The sequence below is a fragment of the Lemur catta genome, chromosome 6 (assembly GCF_020740605.2).
Source record: "Lemur catta isolate mLemCat1 chromosome 6, mLemCat1.pri, whole genome shotgun sequence".
NCBI lineage: Eukaryota > Metazoa > Chordata > Mammalia > Primates > Lemuridae > Lemur > Lemur catta.
In genome coordinates, this window is record NC_059133.1 from 61,999,784 (window position 1) to 62,018,824 (window position 19,041).

A 19,041-nucleotide genomic window follows, 5' to 3' on the forward strand; every position below is an offset into this window, starting at 1 on the left:
GAATCATCCTAATTTTCTTTAAATTGGAAGATTACAATCAGAGTACAGTGTCTGATCCAAGTGTGGAAACCTTTTAAGATTTTAAAATGCATTGGAAAGACTGTCTAGGTGGAGATGCTGTGGTGGTTTTTCTTAGATAATTTTATATTTTAGAAGTTCCCTTTTATATTTCATTTTGTTTTGAGATACAGTTTTTTTCTGGTGTAGTTTGTTGACTATTCTCTCTAATCTTACTTATTTGTAGACATTAAAGCAGGGTAGGCCTTAGAGTTTTCAACAATAGGATTGATCATATGGGGCTGTGTGGGGTGTTACTTTTCTCCAGTGGAGATTTTTCACTAGCTAAGTGAAAGCTTTTTCTTTCAAATAAATGTTAATAAATGGAAAAACATGCCTCCTGCCAAGTTTAGGGGCAGCACTGACATGAAAATGGAGGAGCAACAAGCTTGAACTTTTGCCTTTGTGAGGATAAACATCATGATCTCTTAAGCAACGCGTAGATAAGTGTTCTAAATGTTAAATCCCAAGCATGTTACATGGATTTTGAGTGCAATAAATGCTAGATTTAAAATACTCTAAGAAATTGAAAAATGTTGATTTTTTTTTATATATTGGAGCCTGACCATCATTCATTCATCCACACTTACCAAATGCCTTAAATGTATCAGGTGTTATGGCAAGAATTGAGAATTCAAAGATCTATTATTAAAATGTCCCACTTCAAGGTGTATATTGATTATGGGGGCACAGGTAACAGAATTAATCCCTGAAAGCGTGATGAGGGCTAATCTAATACTAACTTGTAACGCACTACATGTGGCAGGATCATTCTCAGTGCTTTCCATACATTATCACATTGGATCCTCCCAGCTCTGTGAAGAGCATACCATAGATCCACAATCCCTTATCTATAGTTATGAACTCCAAAAAGCCCAGACAGCTGTGAAAATCAAATGTTTATTTACCTTATTATCATGTTATTTTGTTTTGTCATTAATTTTTACTTCAAAGAGGTTCTAGAGGGACATAGTAAAAAAAGTTCAAGCACAATAACAATGAGTGAATCTAGGTGAAGGATATAGGCAGTTCAAATGTTTATTTTTAAAATTCATTTGGTAGCAAAATTTGATCTGATATGAGGCTATTTCTCATCTTTATTGTTTCTGTTTGGTGAATAGTCATATTTTTACTATAGAAATATTTGTTTTATTACTGAGTACTGTCCCAGATCCTGCTGGGGATTTTACTCCTGTACAATCCTCCTAACAACAAATTATTAGGTCCCTTTTACAGAGGAAGAGACTGTGGCTTAGACAGATTAAGTAACTTGCCCAAAACTTCACAGGCAGTAAAAGGCAGAGCCAGGCTTTGAACTGAGGCCACCTGGCTCCAGAGTCCTTTCTCTTAACCACTACACATTCTTGGCTTTCAAATATTATGATGACTTTCTTGGCTTTCAAATATTATGATGAAATTCAACACAATACTCGTAGGTGCTATATAGGGGTCATCTAAATTAGACTGAGAGAGTTTCAAGGAAGATTTTCTGAAGAAGGAGGCATTATTTGATCTGAGTGGGACATGAGCAAGAGAGTTAGGCATAAAAAGTGAGGAAGGGCTTTCTGGACAGAGAACAGCACTTGTGCATTGAAGAAACAGGAAAGCACACAAGAAAGACATGTACAGAAATTGGCTGAGATGATCGTTGACCTTTAGTAGAGTCACAGTAAATGATGTTACTAATAAAATAATGCAATGAATGCATCAGTGGTACAGTTTGGTGAAAGCCAAAGGTCATAATGAAAGCTTTAATGATGAGATGGTACCTTGATGGTTAGTAAAAACAATGGTGTGTCACTAATAGCAAGATCAAGAGAGAAGAGGAGAGAATGGGGAGAGGATGGTGGCAGGGAGAGGAGATCATATGTTATGAAAAGTCATTCTGATAACGTTCTGGAGATGGATCAAACTGGAGGCAGTGGTGTCACCATGAGGCTATTGCACTAATCCAAACAAGAGCTAGTTAGTGCCCACATTCTGGCAGCTGCAGAGCAATGGGGATGGAGATGGGGGAGATGGAAATGAGAACTTTCAAGGAAATAGAATTCTGGTGATGTGGTCCCCAGGTGAATGTGGTGGGTAAGAGGGAAGGGAGGGAGGAGACCGTGGTGACTCCCAGATTCCTTGTTTGGGAGGAAAAAAGGCTTAAGGATAGATTTAGCTGCATATTTGTGTGTAGGTGTAAAGTCTGAGATGTTCCCTCCTGAGGACCTGGATGTTTTTCTGTGAAATTATTCATGGGGTCATGTGCTGAGAGTGAGGAGACAGACATGGGGCAAGCATTTGAAGAGAAAGCAAGAGATGTGCAGCATTGCCACTCTAGAATACCTTGGATATTCTGCATAAGCAAGTCTCTACATGTTTTGAGTGTTAGATTGAGACACACTTTTTATAGTGATTGGTGCATTCTCTATCAGATATTCATTGGAAACCATTTTTGTGCCAGTCATTGCATTGGATGTTGTGGGTGAATGATGAATTAGACCTCAGGGTTTACCATCTGGGTGGTTGTCCAACAGACAGATTTTGGGTGTGGAGTGTTTGGTATCATTATCAATTGAGTAAATTCATTTTCCTATGGTTGTTTTATATTTTAACTTTTTAAATCTATTTTCTTCTTTGCCATAAAAACAAAACCAAAACAGGCAACAACAAAAATCCCTAAACACAATAAATCCTCTTGTATCTATTCATCTCACCACCATCTTCTCAGTCACCCAGGTTAAGAACCTGAGTTCTCTAATGCCTTTCTTCCTCTTGGCCCAAATATTGATTCACATTGGAGCCCATCAGTTCTATGTCTAAATTTGCCCCTCTTTCTCCATCATTTTGTCCATTCTGCCTCAGACCCTCTATTCAACAGAGTTCAATTCCACAAAAGCATATAGGGGCTGGCATGTATAAAATGAATAAGATGTGATTCTTGCCTTCCAGGGATTTGAATCTTATGATTTTGGTGCTAACTTCCCAACTCTTCCTCCTATGTCCTGAAGTACTTCCTTATGCTGCACATACACATTACTCAGCACAGTGCTTGGCACCAGTTTCTGTTTGTTGTCTTTGTCATTGCCACTACCCTTCTCCTCCCCCTCCTCCACTCCCTCTTCTACTTTGTCCACCCTTCTCCTTCTCTTCCTCCTTATCCTCTTCCTCCTCCTCTTGTCAGTATTGCACAGACTCCTGTCTCAATTCTCAGTAATAATCTCAGTGAAAAGGAATACAATAAAAGAAAGAAGGATTTCAAAAAGAAGGCGATGCTAACTTTCTAACACGAGAAGCCCACTTGGTCAAGGGAAGTTAGGCTCTCCTCATCTACACATTACTGTTAGATTAATTTTCTTAAAAATCAACTGTAATTTTTTCATGTCACCTTTTTACTACAGCTGGAAGTGGCTGTTTATTGCTTACCAAATGAAATCATGTTGAATGCTGGATCCTGCCAACACTTACTCCTTACTATTCCCTTTCAATCATTACCATCTGCCAGCTTAAGCACTTGATGGCCCTAGTATACCCCATGCTTTTATCTTCTGCACCTGTGTTTTCTCCACATGCAGGTACAGTACTCTTTCCAATCCTTACTCTTTTCTGTTAAAACCTTTCCTATCTTTCAAGACCCACCTGTTTGGCCTATTTCCTACCTAATGCTTTCCCAGACTCTTCAGTCAGTCCTCATCTCTTTGACCTCTTTAAGCCTCATGAGATCTTTCTTTATAGGTTATAGTTTTTTAAAACACTGAAGATGATTTCTGGTTTTATCACTTCCTACTTCCTAGCTATATGATGCCAGAGAGGGTACTAATTGCTCTAAGAAAGCTCTGTATTCTCACTTGTAAAATAGGCATAATAATAGTACCTACCTGAATAGGCTTTTGTGAAGACTAAAAGGGGATACTGTATGTAAAACACTTAGCCTAGTGCTTTATAGGTGCAGTCCCCAACCCCCAGGCCATTGCCTGGTACCAGTCTGTGGCCTGTTAGGAAGACAGAGCCAGACGTCACCACCTGAGCTCCCTCTTCCCCCAAAACATCTCCCCCCACCCCTTGTCTGTGGAAAGATTGTCTTCTATGAAACCTTTTGGCAAAAGGATTGGGGACCACTGCTGCTTCATAGCATATAAGAAGCACTTAAGTATTAGCTACGGTCATTGTTACGATTATTTTTATAGCATAAAACAACATCTACAATATAGCATAGTTGTTATCTATTCATATCACCAATCTTCTAATAGTTCAAAAATTCCTTAAGGTCCTAAATCTCAGACTATGCATCTTTGTATCCTCCAGAGCACAAGGGCCCATCGCAGAAACATCAAAATCATGTGTTGAGAAAACAAATGTAAATGATCTGGCTGATAGTTACAAGACTTTTGTTGTCCTACAATATGTTCAGCCAAAGCTTATTTCATGAAACACAAAATGAAACAAAACCTCTTTTTTCCATAAAATCAGAATGTGGATTACTTTGTGAAATTACTGTAAGGGTAGGGAGGAAATTTGAGTGTGCTTTGGTTGTTAAGATTCTTGATCAAATAAGGATTAGGAAAGGAGGCTGAGCACACCAGTGAAAAGATTAGAAGAAAATAAACCAAGCATGTCAAAAGAAGGAAATCTGAACACATTCCTAGTTGCCAAGCAAACTGAAGAATAACAAGAAGTCAGTATTGAATTGGTGGTCAGTGAACAAGAAACTTGAATAATGAATAAAAAATGCTTGGGTGATAAAAATGAGTTTTAAAGGGTTTGCCACTGATACGGGCATTGAACAAGTTTAAAGTATGATTTCGTGCAGCCACTTAAATGGCATTAAAGGAGATTTCTGTTAAAATGAAATATATGTCTGTTAAAAAGACAGTAAATAAACTTTTTTCTATATTACAAAGTGAGTAAGGTGATTATAAGAAGGAAAATGAAGAGTCATCGGTCAGTATGATGGCAGGCATTTTGCCCTTCATGTAAACTATTGAAAGTAGTGGCATTTTGGAAGTCAGAAAAATGACTAAATGTATGTGATTTCAGAAAAGATTATGAAAAGAGCAAACTCTGTAGGACGTTTAGATTTTCTCCACAGAATTAATATTAAATGGAAAAGAGGATATTATCTAGCTAACGAAGGCAAAAAAAAATTTCACACTGAAGTAGATAAGTAACTAATATTTGAGTATCATTTGCCAGGGTCTTTACATTCATACGTTAAGTTTATTCTTCACAACAGCTCTCTGATACAGGTCTTAATTTCTTCATTTTAAACATAGAAAGTGTGACTTTCTCAGGGCCATGGAACTAGGATAAAATGACATCTAAAATCAAGCCTGTCTGGAGATTAGAATATATACTGTATCACCCTGCCTCCTTACTATTGCTCATTAAAATAGTACATAATTCTCTCACTTTTTTCTACTGTATCTTTTAAATTTAGTTAGGGTTCTAGTACATTACCTTTAATCAAGGACATTTTAAATTATCTAATGAATTATAAAACAATGTCTTCATATACCAGACTGCTAAGTATCTGTGAAGAGAAGGAAGGGAGGGAGAAGGAAGGAAGGAGTTCCACTTTTTTCTTATAGACCCCAAAACCATCTAGAAATTATGTTGTAATACAAAACATTGTTTATACTCAGTTTATACTCATTTTGAGAAGATCTGCACTAGAATAATTATCTTGTGAAGGTACTAGGAAGCTGTGGACAAGTTCAGAAAATTTAATTCAATAGAATGGAGACAGTATATTTTATCTGAGGACACACAACTGTTGCCATTCTTTTTAGAGGAAAACAAGAGGTCTCAATATGGCAGATCTGTGGACTGGTTATTCTGATGCTCTTCACAAACCAGTGCAGAGCACTACATATTTACTTTGGTCAGACACTTATGAATGAAGCTTATGGATGAACTTCTGCAAAAACCGTTAATATCTTAAGGCAAGGAGTCTGGTCTACAGAAATATTAGAGGAAAATGACTAAGCAGCCATATATTTTTTTAGATAAATCATCCCTCTAAATATATAGTGTTTGGGGTCTTTTTGTTTGTTTGAGACAGGGTCTCCTCTGTTGCCCAGCTAGAGTGCAGTGGTGTCATCATAGCTCACTGCAACCTCAAACTTCTGGGCTCAAGTGATTCTCCTGCCTTAGCTTTCCAAGTATCTGGGACTACGGGTGTGCACCACCATGCCTGGCGAATTTTTCTATTTTTTGTAGAGATGGGGTCTCACTGTGCTGCTCAGGCTGGTCTTAAGCTCCTGGCCTCAAGTGTTCCTCCCACCTTGGCTTCCCAAAGTGCCAGGACGTGAGCCACCATGCCTGACCTACAGTTTGAGGCTGTTATTACAAGCTCCTCAAGACTAATTTGCACCTCTTTATTGGCTTCCTTGCTCCAAGACTTATTTAGCCTTAAGCCTAAGGGAGCTTGTTCCCAGATTTCTAATAATCAGATAATAGTTAATACCAGAGCTAGGTTGTGCCTATGTTTAGGGCCATATCCAACCACAATCTAAGAGAACTTACTCATGTAAAATTTATATTCCAGTAAACACTTGGGGAAAATGAAACAGCTTTCTTTGTGAAACTTACACTTGTATGTTACTATGGCTGCTGTTTTTCCAAAATTTCTAGATTTGTATAGAAGAGTAGAAGATACAATATCAACAATATATTTCTTATGGCTGGAGAAATACATCAGAGAAGAAGTTTCTGTGAGAGTAGTAGGCCAGCTATGAAGGTATATTATGTTCTGTTAGCAGAAGAGCAGAATCTAGTGTATAAAGGTGTCAGCCAAAAGATCTAGCAGATTTTCCAGAAGCAGTGGACAGTGTTACTAGGGCCTGACCACTAGTATCAGAGGAGAGGACTCTTGGACATTGGAGGTATATGTTTGCCAAACTGGTTTGATGTTGAACTTCAAGAGATTTTTAAGTTAAGGGAATTAGTGCTGGAATCTAAGTTCAGTGAACTGGTTGCTTTGTTGTGCAGCGGTTTGAATGTGATCAAATTAGTATCTTCCTTTAAAAAAAAAAAAAAAGAAAGAAAACTTCTTTAAACCTTGTGAAAATGTGGATTTTAGTATGAACAGAAAGTTACCTCAGTCCTTGGCCCTAAGAAGCTCTGTCTATAACTGTAATAAGGCTCCTTTTGGCCAATGTTAAAAAAAAAGTAGAAAATACAATAAAGAGATGATAACTTCCTAATTGTGAAGCAAAAGAAGGCTCCACATACAACAAAAAGACATTAAATTGTGTAAACATTTAAAAACCTCTGGGTAATTACAAAGAACAAACTAGGATTAAAAAAACCGATTGGGGAAAACACAAGCATTAAATATGTCAGATGACATTATTGCATAGTAATCAGTAACCTGGATTTTGGAGTCAGATGTGATCCACAACTCTACTGCTTACTAGGTGTGTGATCTTGGGCAAGCCACCTAACCTCTCCAAGCCAAGTTTAATTTTCTGTAAATAATGGTAATGTTTCTTAATTAATACAAGGGTTAAATAAGGTAATGTGTGTTATAAAGTAAGTGGCATTTAATAAGCACTGAATTGTAGCTATGATTATTACAAATCATTCAGTTTTATTCAAATTTTTAAGAGCCTCAAGATTCCAAAAACAAAAGAGGCCAAGTACGCAGATGGTGTCTTAATTTGGAATCTGAACTTCCTGCCCACCTCCCAACATATGTAAAAAATATTATCCGTGTCAAATTCTTCATTCTTTGTAAAGTCATTCCTGGATCCCACCTAACCCAATCAAAAATGACTTCTTCCTCCCTTGATCTCTTACAACTCTCTGTAAACAGAGTTTACTTTTTTATTATTTCTCATAATGAAGCCAGGTACTAAAGACATTTGTATTTTTCTTTTATATTCACAAGTAAACTGTAAGCTTTTTGAAGTCAGCTACTTTTATAATCATCTTTTTATCCCAAGAACATCCTAATACACAACAGACATGGAAGAAAGTGTATTTAATTAAATTTAAATGTAGATATGTTTAAATGATGAACTTTCACTACTATTTTCTACAGTATTTGCATTTTTTATGATATTGAAATTCTTGAATAGAACATGTGCTTTGTCGTATTGCATGCCTGTGTTGCAATCATGGTGAGGAAAGCTATGTAAATTGTAGAGTGGCCATTTTGTCTCTAGATAACATATTCATTCTGCAAACAGCTCAATTTAAGTCCCGGTGCATGTTGTTATGACTGATGACACTGTTGGGTGTGGAGTCTTAAAGGGATATTAGCTACCTTAACCTACCCAGGTTAATTTAGGGATAAATTAGTGAAAGCAAAATATTATTGTTATATGTTACATCTCCATTTAGGTGAATCCAGTTGTGTATATTGTTATTTTTTTTCCTTTTTACTATATTGACCCTTGTCACTGGTATAAAATCAATTTTACATTGTATGTAGAGATGCACAGCAAAGAAATTATGGCACACAGGCCAAATATTTCCTAGCTATCACTGTAAGATTATGGATTCTATATAAAATGTACTGTGATGATTGACACCCAAATTACTTGTGTTTAGTACTGTTGAGTGATGGCGTTTTCTTTCTATATGTTTATTTCTTCTTTCCATTTCATTTAAATTTCAAATTTATAGACACAAAGAATGATTAAATTAACCATGTGCTAATATTTTTGATGAAGAAGAGTTAGAAACAGGTGCCTTTGGTTTCAATCCCAGCTGTTACTTGGCTTGTCATATCACATGAACAATGAAATCTTTAATGAGGATGTAAAGATAGCATTGAATCTTATGGATTAGATATTCTAAACCAGATCTGAATGTATGCCTTTCAATATATGTGAAATAAACCTTGGAATTCATTCATTATTGCATCCTGACATGCTCTTCTCAAACTGTATAACAGTATTGATTTAAATTTTATCTGAGAATCTCGCTCCCTATTTCACTTATTATATCTTGAAAATGTTGGAGGAAGTATTAAAATGGAGAAGTGAACTGGTGAGTTGATGGTGGAGTCCTTAGGGATGTGTGAGTCAGAGAAAGGGAAAGAAATCAACATCTGGTCAAAACTGGATATGGGAGAGCAATAATTAACTATTTATTGAGATGACTTTACAGAATATTTGCTCATTGCTTCATTTACATTCTGTCTTAAGGGCTATCAAATTAAAGTTAATTCTTCTGTGAGACTAGAGGCATTTTTAAAGGCTTTCTCTAAGGTCACAGTTTAGTTGATAATTATAACTATAACCAACTTTAAGTAGTGTGGAAAAAATTTAAAGTGGTAAGTGTAAAGGAACTAATATTTTCCATTTTCAAAATATGTCCTGCTACCTTAATGCATACTTGAAATATCCAAAATCAAATAAAACAACACTGTCGTGAACCCAGTGTAAAACACAGCTCAGGTTTTTAATATTTAATAGCTCTCCACTTGGCATCTAATCTACAACTGAACAAATTGAGATTGGCTTGAATGATGGCAGAGGAAGTAGTTTTTCTCTTGCTTCAGTTATTTATACAATCATCCCATCATTTATTCAAGAAACATTCTTTAAATGCTGAAATGGGATACAAAGAGCAATACAAAATTCTTGTCTAAAAATGTACAATCCAGGTGGAGCTTTAAAGAATGGAGGACCAAGGAGAATTAGACAATTACAATAAAATAGAATAACAGAGCCTTGTATATAGTGCTGAGGAAAATAGACAGTAGCCCCTGCTCTGTAGGAGGGGAGACTAAGGTATCTTCACATAAACCATGACATTTTAGTGTAATCTTTAAAAATGGTGAGAGTTTTCCAGGAGAACCTGTGGGGAAGGAGACTTCAAACCCAGCGAATAATATGTGTAAAGGCACGGATGCATTTAAAACTGTCTTTAGGCTGGGCACAGTGGCTCACGCCTGTAATCCTAGCACTCTGGGAGGCCAAGGAGGGTGGATCGTTTGAGCTCAGGAGTTCGAGACCAGCCTGAGCAAGAGCGAGACTCTGTCTCTACTAAAAAAATAGAAAGAAATTATATGGACAACTAAAAATATATATAGAAAACGTTAGCCGGGCGTGGTGGCGCATACCTGTAGTCCTAGCTACTCAGGAGGCTGAGGCAGGAGGATTGCTTGAGCCCAGGAGTTTGAGGGTGCTGTGAGCTAGGCTGATGCCACGGCACTCTAGCCTGGGTAACAGAGACTCTGTTTCAAAAAAAAAATAAACAAAAAAATGAAAACTGTCTTTACCTTTGAGTTGCTTAGGAGCACACTTACTCATTTCAGTAACCATGAGAGTTAAATGACAACAAAGGAAACAAGATTCCAGGTTGTGTAATTATTTAACGTTTATTGAACATTATCGTACTGGGTGCTAAACTGAATCTTGTTAGGCCCTTCCTCTACCCAGTGAGTATGGTCTAATTAAGAAGACAACCAAGGCAGGGATTAAAACAGCATCAAATCGATCAGCAGCTGTCTTTAAAGGGCCTATGGCTGTCCATACAGAGATTTATAGATTAGCTGCAGCACTTTGACTTGCACTGGGAAGAAAATTGGCAGCAGGTGCAAGAGAGAGTAGATTTATTTTGCTTTAGGCAGCCGAACCCAAAGGTAGGTGGGCTGCCTATTCTAGACCCTCTGAAGTTTGATGGTGGTCCAAGGATAGCCCCAATTAGGAGACCTGTGTGTAATCCAGCTAAATTTTAAGCTACCAATAATATGCATGAATTTATAAAAACTATGCAAACTATAAAAACTATGATACTAGATAATAAGGGTGGAATTTTTCACAATTTTGGGTTATTCAGTCAGGAATTTGGAAAATAAGATATCCATTCATGCAGTTCTGAAACCATAGTGATTGAAGTCTTTCTATCCTCTGAAGGGTTATTGGAAATAATCTCTAAGAGTTTTGTTACAGGGATCCAGTTAAACCTGTCACAACTTTGTGCTTGTATAGCATGAGACATAAACTTTTATAGCAAAATGTTACTCTTTATTTTTTAAAAAATAAAATACAGGGCATTATATTTTAGTAGTTGAATTAAGTGATTTTAGTCTAATTTCAACTGTACATGCCAAAGACAATTTTTTTCAAAGTTAGATATATTACCATTATAATGTCTGGAATACAAAGAGTTCTAAAATGAAAAGCAAACATTTCTTTTGACTTTCATGATTTACATCATATGGAATTAATGGCTCAATCAATGTAAGTCATTAAAATATATATTTAATTTTAGGCCTAAATCATATTTATGTAAGAGACCAAGTAATAAGTAGTGCCACTGTAAGGATTTTAGATGGCTCAACTATAATAATTTGTATGCATTTCCTCACGTATTTCATTTCCTACTCTTCTTGATTTTGATGTTAGATGTTTGCTTTCTCATATTCACTGTATTTCATTCCCTACATTTACTTTTTTTACTGAACGCTGAGCTAAAATTCTGAAGTTACCTAATATTCTTGTGAACTTAGGCAGGCTCCTTGAACGCTCTGAGCCACCATTGACTCATCTTTAAAACGGTGGTAACGGTATCGGTTCTGCCTCTCTCACAGGGGTGCTGGGAGGATCAAATAAGTCAGTGCTTTCAAAAGCATCAAGTTCCAAGCAGTTAAAAGAAGTATGATATTGATTACATATTTGAAAGTTTGTATTTGCACATATTATAAGAGCAAGTTTGTCTTATTTAATAGATGTGTGATACTTTCTTTGCAGAGGGAAGGAACTTAAGGAGGTCAAACATTCCCCCAGCAGTTTGCATAAGAATCTTTATGCCTGCAAGCCTGGATGCTAGTGTTAACTGCAGGCATCTAACTCCTAGAACTTCAACTCCATTATCCTGCTGGTCATGACTCACAGAGCAATACAATTTCACATCCTTTCCTGTCACCACTTACATGCTGCAGGGAAGAGTTAGGTGCCAGATTTATTTCATGAGAATAACTCACCAAATATTAACCACAGAGATTGTATACAGCTGACTTTGGAATCTACTTCTGAGAATTAATCCTCATCCTTCTCTTCCTTCCAATCATTGTCCAAATCCTTTTGTATTCAGTGTTTGTAGATGCGTAAACTATGTATGTACTTCACAAGGAGTATACAATACTTCAAAATCTGGGGCCTTCTTTAATTTATAATTTATTATGTCTGTGGTTGAAAGAATTGCCATGGAATAACCAAGACGCAGGTGCAGTTTAAAATATAATGTCTTTGAAAATGTATCTTTGAGTAACAAAATTGTATTCCTCATTTCAGAGCATGATGAATGCATCACAAATCAGCACAACTGTGATGAAAATGCTTTATGCTTTAACACCGTCGGAGGACACAACTGTGTTTGCAAGCCAGGCTATACGGGCAATGGAACCACATGCAAAGGTAAAAGGTTTAAATACCAATACCTCTTTCCTTATGTCTAATGCAATCCATCTACTTTGTATCCTGTTATGTACCTTCTGGGTCCTCCCCAAAGTCACTGAGAGCTTTGGTATGTGGCTGAGAGCCTTCCTCTGAGGTCTCGCCGTCCTCCTGGGTTACTTCAGTGTTTAAGTGGCCCACTCCTTTGACCTGATGTTCCTTGGCCTCAGTCACAGTGGTTTCATCTCTACTCCTTTCTAGCAAACCATACCCACAACCACATCCTGGGCATTTTTGTCCAGAACTGCTCCATCTTTGAAATCTTAAACTTCAACATTTTATTGCCTAATCCCAAGTTCCTTTCCTTCCAGTTTGTTCATTCTGTTTCTTCTGTGACTCTTGATCTTCAGTCTCTTTGAACCTTCCTTTGCATCCAGTTTACTAGTTCTCCCAGCTTCAGGTGTTTCTTTTTGAGCCCAAACATGTGTGTGTATATCATGACAGCTATTTTTCTAGCAGCTCCATCAACCCATTTATTATAGTGCCATACTCCACTGTGAAACACCTCCATTTGGGGTCAGTCTGTTCTCTGCTCTCTTGTGAGCTGTTGGACACTACTGTAGAAGATAAATTAGCTGTGCACATTGGGGCTCTATATGTTGTAGTTTCCCATTTTAGCTGGTTTGTCAATGCCAGTTGATAATTCTTTTAAATGTCCTGTTGAGCTCCGATTTTCATTTCCATCAGAGAATAATCCAACTGTATTTCATCAATATCCATTAATTCACTTTTCCACCACTGTCTTCTTTTCCTTCATCAGATGATCTGACCTCCTATTTCACAAGGGAAATAAAGGACTATTTTGGAAACTCTACCAACTCCCATAGGATAAAGTTTATATTCCTTATTATGTCATGTGACTTGTCCAATTTAGGCATTTCAAGCTTCAAAACTACCCATTCCTTAAATATACTGTGTCCTTTATCTCAGAGTTCACTGAAAGCAATTTGCTACAATACCGTGTATGTGGGAGGGAGGAAAAAGCAAGGAAATGTTGTTAGCACAGAGGCTCATGAGCAGGGGCCTTAAAGGCCTGGTCTGTAACAATACCCTGGAGCCAGTATGGATGGGCCAGATTATTCCGGTTTCCAAACTCAATGGAAATCTTTAGTGTAGGTCATTGTGTAGGAGGCCTTCTCGGGTGGGGTTCAAATCCCACAAATATTTGCTTGAAAACACTAGACAAATCCTGATAAAAGCCAGACTTTTAGAGTCTACAGTGTAGTGCAGTTGTCCTTCTTTATCTGCAGTTTCACTTTTGATGGTTTTAGTTACCCATGGTCAACCGTGGTCTGAAAATATTAAATGGAAAATCCCAGAAATAAACGATTCATAAGTTTTAAATTCCACATCATTCGTCAATCATCCTTTTGTCAAAGAAGACCCATGCTGTCTACACTACCTTCCCATTAATCACTTTGTAGCCTTTTTGGTTATCAGACCAACTGTTGTCGAGTCACAGTGCTCAGATTCAAGGAACCCTTATTTTACTTACTAATGGCCCCAAAGCACAACAGTAGTGTTGCTGGCATGTTGTTATAATTGTTGTGTTTTATTATTAGTTATTGTTGTTAATCTCTTACTGTACCTAATTTACAAATTAAACTTTATCATAGGTATGTACCTATAGGAAAAAACATGTATCTATAGGGTTCTGTACTATCTATGGTTGTAGGCATCCTCTGGGGTCTTGGACCCTATGCCCTGTGGAAAAACGATGACCACTGTACAACTCAACCCTTAGGACTTCCCCCAAAGCACCTGGTGTTCTGAGAGTTTGTTTGGGCTTAAAGTTTCATCTGGGAGTCTTACAGCTGCTCTCTCTTATTTCTACTTTATTTTGATTTCTATTTAACATGAAGAATAAATTTCGTAGGAAAAAGAACTCTTAAAATCGTGAGTGGATGCAGACAGATAATTCTTATATTTGAAAAAAGGTGAAACGTCAAGGATCTATAAATTCCTTCTGGAAGTCAGGACTATGGATTCCCTCAATAAAGACTCTTCAGTTCCTGTGTGTATCTCTGATGGGAATAGAAAAAAGCTGAGAGATAAGTAGTTTAGATGTAGGCTCTGAATCATTGAATTCTGTGCTGTATCAACAGACTGCAACCTAGAAAATTACTCCAAGGAAAATATGCACATGGTCTGGTAGATGCTTATGACCTTTAAATTCTAAATTCCTTTGCAAATCCTCGCTGAGCTATATTGTTTTTGTATTGTTTTGCCTAGGATGAAGGACCAAAGAACTCAGGACTTAAAACCAAAGAAGCCAGATGACCTCTTTGTGCTCATCTTTTTAACTTAGCACTAGAATTTCAGATTTCTATTTTATCACTCTGAGAAAGTATATCTTACCTAAGTAGAGGAACACATAACAGAAAACTAGAGGAAAAACTTTTGCCCCGATGCCTGGAACAAGCTGGTCTAATTCATTCATGACGGACCTTGTCAGGCTGAGGAAGCAGCCCCTTAGTCTTACAGAGCCAAAAAATAAGCTGAAGTTGAAACAGAAGCTTCTAAGGAAGCTCCATCTCCTTCTCTTGTTTTATTCACCCCTTGTTTTGCTCACCTGTCTTGTTTTTCTCTCCTTTTTTCTGTGCTTCTTTGAAGGCAGCATATCTCAAAAGATCACCCTTACAGTGTTTCAGACCTTGGTTCCTTTTCCTACTCACAGAAAAACTTTTCTCCTCATTCCTAAACCCACTCTGATATGCAGTGCCTTTGCCCTTGATCCTGGATCCTGACCTGTCCTTGGCAGAGGAATGCAAGATGCTCCCAGAAGACCACTCTAGCAATTTTTTCTTACTGTTGGTTAATTCATCAGCAGGACTGGCTTAGAAATTTTTGAAGGATGGGGTATTTTTTCTAATATTTCAGCACTTTGACCAGTATGTAAAATGGTCAGAGCCTCATGAGATTAAGTCATTTCCTGTCTCCTGGTCTTATTCCCTACATAGTGGTTTGCCCTTCTACGATAGCTGCCATTTTTTAGGTTTATTTTCAAATAGGATTGTTACAATAACCTACAATCTGAGTTTTATACAATTTCTGTTGTGTAAGGTTACTGGTTTTTTTTAATTTCAGTATTTTTTATGGGTGAAATATTTTTTGAACGTTGGGAAGAGTACTGTTTTACAAATTGTGTTGAAGTTTGTTGCATATATGGAAAATATTACATGAATATGAAATTATGGTAGCTCTTATAATTTGATGTCCACATCTCCAAGGGAATGATGACAAACTGGGTTTGGAGTTTATTAAACTACTTACTTCTAAAGTGCTAAAATCATGTATCTGTCTGAATTATTTTAGCATTTTGCAAAGATGGCTGTAGGAATGGAGGAGCCTGTATTGCTGCTAATGTGTGTGCCTGCCCACAAGGCTTCACTGGACCCAGCTGTGAAACAGGTAAGAATATAATTTCATCTTCTAGAAAATGAATTTTTATGCCAATGCATAAAGTAATCCATGAGGAAAATAATGTTTCAAGTTTCAAGTGGGCTCTCAAAGCATGGAGCTATTAATAAGGAAGTGCTAGAAGGGAGGAGGTGGGAAGTTTCAGTGAGGCGTATTCACTGGGTGATTCCCCAAAGTCACTCTAAAAAGGTTTTGCATCTATTATAACTAAATGCATATTGAAGTTTTTCAGAAGGATGTGTGGAATTACCCAGGATTTCATGACTTCATAATTCATTTCACTCATTTGGAGCCCATTTTTACTGGAATCTGTATGACTATGTTAAAGCATATAGTTGAAGCTTATGGCCAACTCAGTGCCTACAACACACTACCTCCGGCATCCACGGTTGTTAATTTTTAATAATTTTTTATCTGAACCATTTAGTATTCATTCCTTGTTATTTATTTAGAAAATATTTAAAGTTTTCTGCTCCTTAATTATTCCTCATCCCAGTCTATTCTGAACTTATACTTTCTGATGGATAGTAATACTAGAAACTTTAAAAATAATTTTTAAGATAATATATAATCTGTACATAACTTATGACCCCAAAGTAAAATGTTCTATCAGATGAAAAACAGACCTTGGGAATAAAAAATGTGTTTTGAATATTAGGTCCTAATGAAAATTATGGCAGTCATAGTTTTGGTTGCTTTTGGTTAAGTAGCTTCCAATAGCAGATGACCTCAGAGTCTGGTTATTTTCCGTAAGAGAAAGCTGCTGCCACTGGTGATAGACAGTTGTCATTTGATATTGCTTTTCATAAATCTCAATGCAGTGCATTCTCTGCCTCTATTCCACTTGCAGAATCATCTGGTTTAATAAAAACACTAACTTATCAGAACGTGAGACAGAAAATGTTCTGCTCCATTTGAGAAGTGAACATTTTACTGGCTAGATACTGCACTGCACAGAAGGATGCTCACAAAACGGTTGCATCACTAGATCATCATCTCTTTCTACAAGTACCTCTAAGTACTTGTAGACTAAGTATTGTAGTGACTAACTGATTTCAGAAGTATCTAATGGAAAATACATAGTGACTATCTTTGATATGTGGGACTCTTAAGGGAATTATTTCTTAAACCAGCATCTCTCTAAATTTATCGTGCATATAAATCACCTATAGAGCTTGTTAATTTGTTAAAAGTACAGATTTTTAGTAATTAACTGTCATAGGATTTACTAGATCAAAATCAGGCACCACTAATGCAATGGTCCTTCAATATTTCTATCCCATGAAATCCACTGGTTCACCCATACACGTCAAGGTGCACTGTGGACCTCCTGTACATCAACACCTGTGGTGACCAGGTGTCCTGAATGCAGTATTTTGTGCTACTTAGGGTGCAGAACCTGGATATGGAAATACTGGCTTTTTCAGGACATTTCAATGGTATGAGGATAATAGCGTGGAATTTTTAAATAAAGATTAGACCAGAAAATCTGGGATGAATAGTGGCCATGCCCAATCCTGCATATCATTCTTCCACTAGGAACAATGTCATGAGATTGTGAAAATCTGGAATGGCATAAAATTAATGTTAGCAATGTAATATTTAAGACTGGAGTTTAAAATACCCCGGCAGAATATGTAGCTCTCTCTATTTAATTATCCTTGAACTTTCAGTCTGTGAGAAGATAATTCCAGACTAACTCTTAAGTAGCTGTCTGTAGCAGCCAAGGGCTCTGAGAACAGATGTGGGCTCAAAATCTGGCTCTACTGTTTACTTGTTAGGTGGCCTTGGGTGAGTTACTTAACTTCTCAGTGTCTTGCACCCCTTATACATCACCTTAGTCTTCACAACTCTCTTCCAAGGCACCTGCTATCTCCATTTACATACAAAAATATTGGTTTTCAGAATGATTAATTTTTTTCCCTAAAGTCAGAGTTAGAAGCTGAAAACAAAGATCTTTCTACTCTCAGACCCGCGCTTTTTATCCAGTGCATCCCGGTATGTTTCTCAGGGGACCTTAAATCCAAAGACCCCAAACTGAACTCATCCTCTCCTGTATGACTGGTGCCTCCTCCCCTCCTTCCCTCTTCCACCAAAACCTGATTCTTCACTTCTGCTCTTTATTTCAGTGAATGGTAGCTTTATCCGCCAAGTTTTCTAGGCCGGTCATCAGGAAGTCATCTCCCTCTTGTCCTCTTTCACATCCAGTCAAATCTTTTTGATTCCATATTTTACAAGGATCCCTTTCTTTTCATTCTGGCCGGGACACTGTAGTTATGCAGGGCTTTCAGGTTTGTGTTTCTCTAGTCCAATATGCCAAAATATCAGAGCACAAATCTGATCATATCACTCCATACTGAAGAAAACTTTGGTGTCCCTCATTGCCCTCAGGATAAAGGCCACATTTTAAACTTCGTGTATAAGGTACTTCAAGACTTGGCCCCTGGTTTTGCACTCAGATTTACCCTCTTGTTCATCTGCCCTGTTGCCTCGTTACCACCCCAGGCACTCAGCTTCATGAGGGCGCAGAGTGTATCTTGTTCACTTTTGTATCTGCAAAACATGGTTCAAGCCCTGCATCTTGGGAGGTGTTCCATAAATACTTGGTGAAAAACGAAATGCATAAATGAGTGATCAATTAGATGGTGAGGAAAAAGACGGTGGGGTTGTTTCCATATTTGCTAGACTTTTTTGAATGTTAGTTTAAAGAGATCCTCAGGGTTTTCTGATCCTATACTTTCATATGGCAGATGAGGTAATTAAGGCACAGAAAGGTGACGGAACTTACATAGGTGTTTTATTGTAGATCCAAATCTGCAATCTGGAATTTAGGTCTTCTCATTTCTAGTCCAGTATTTCTTTTTTCCTTCCTTCTTCTCTCCCTCTGCCTTTCCCTTCCTTTCTTTTTTTCCTATGCCATGCTGTTTGCCCAGGAATTCATCATACTGTCATTCTTCATCAAGTCTGTGCTTTTTGCTATGCCCCACCTTCAACTGCCAAATAATCCAGTTTGTTGCCTTTAACAGTGAAGACTGGGCAGTTGTTCTTTTCCAAGGTAAGGAAAACATGAAGATTGTCAAGATTTCTAAGAATAGGAATGGCCTAAATTTAGCCTGCTGGAACTGAATGCTGCCTGGTAGCTTAGAAAAGAGATTGATCCATGGCC

At 37.4% G+C, this 19,041-nt stretch overlaps 1 protein-coding gene across 1 annotated transcript in view; it reads left to right on the top strand.

Moving 5' to 3' along the window:
* The window catches only part of NELL2 (neural EGFL like 2), a 320,895-nt gene that overhangs the window by 217,073 nt on the left and 84,781 nt on the right, over positions 1–19,041 (top strand). Inside the window, exons 14-15 of the mRNA XM_045553976.1 lie at positions 12,294–12,416; positions 15,771–15,866. Coding sequence (XP_045409932.1) covers positions 12,294–12,416; positions 15,771–15,866 — 219 coding nt within the window. The remainder of the gene's footprint in view (positions 1–12,293; positions 12,417–15,770; positions 15,867–19,041) is intronic.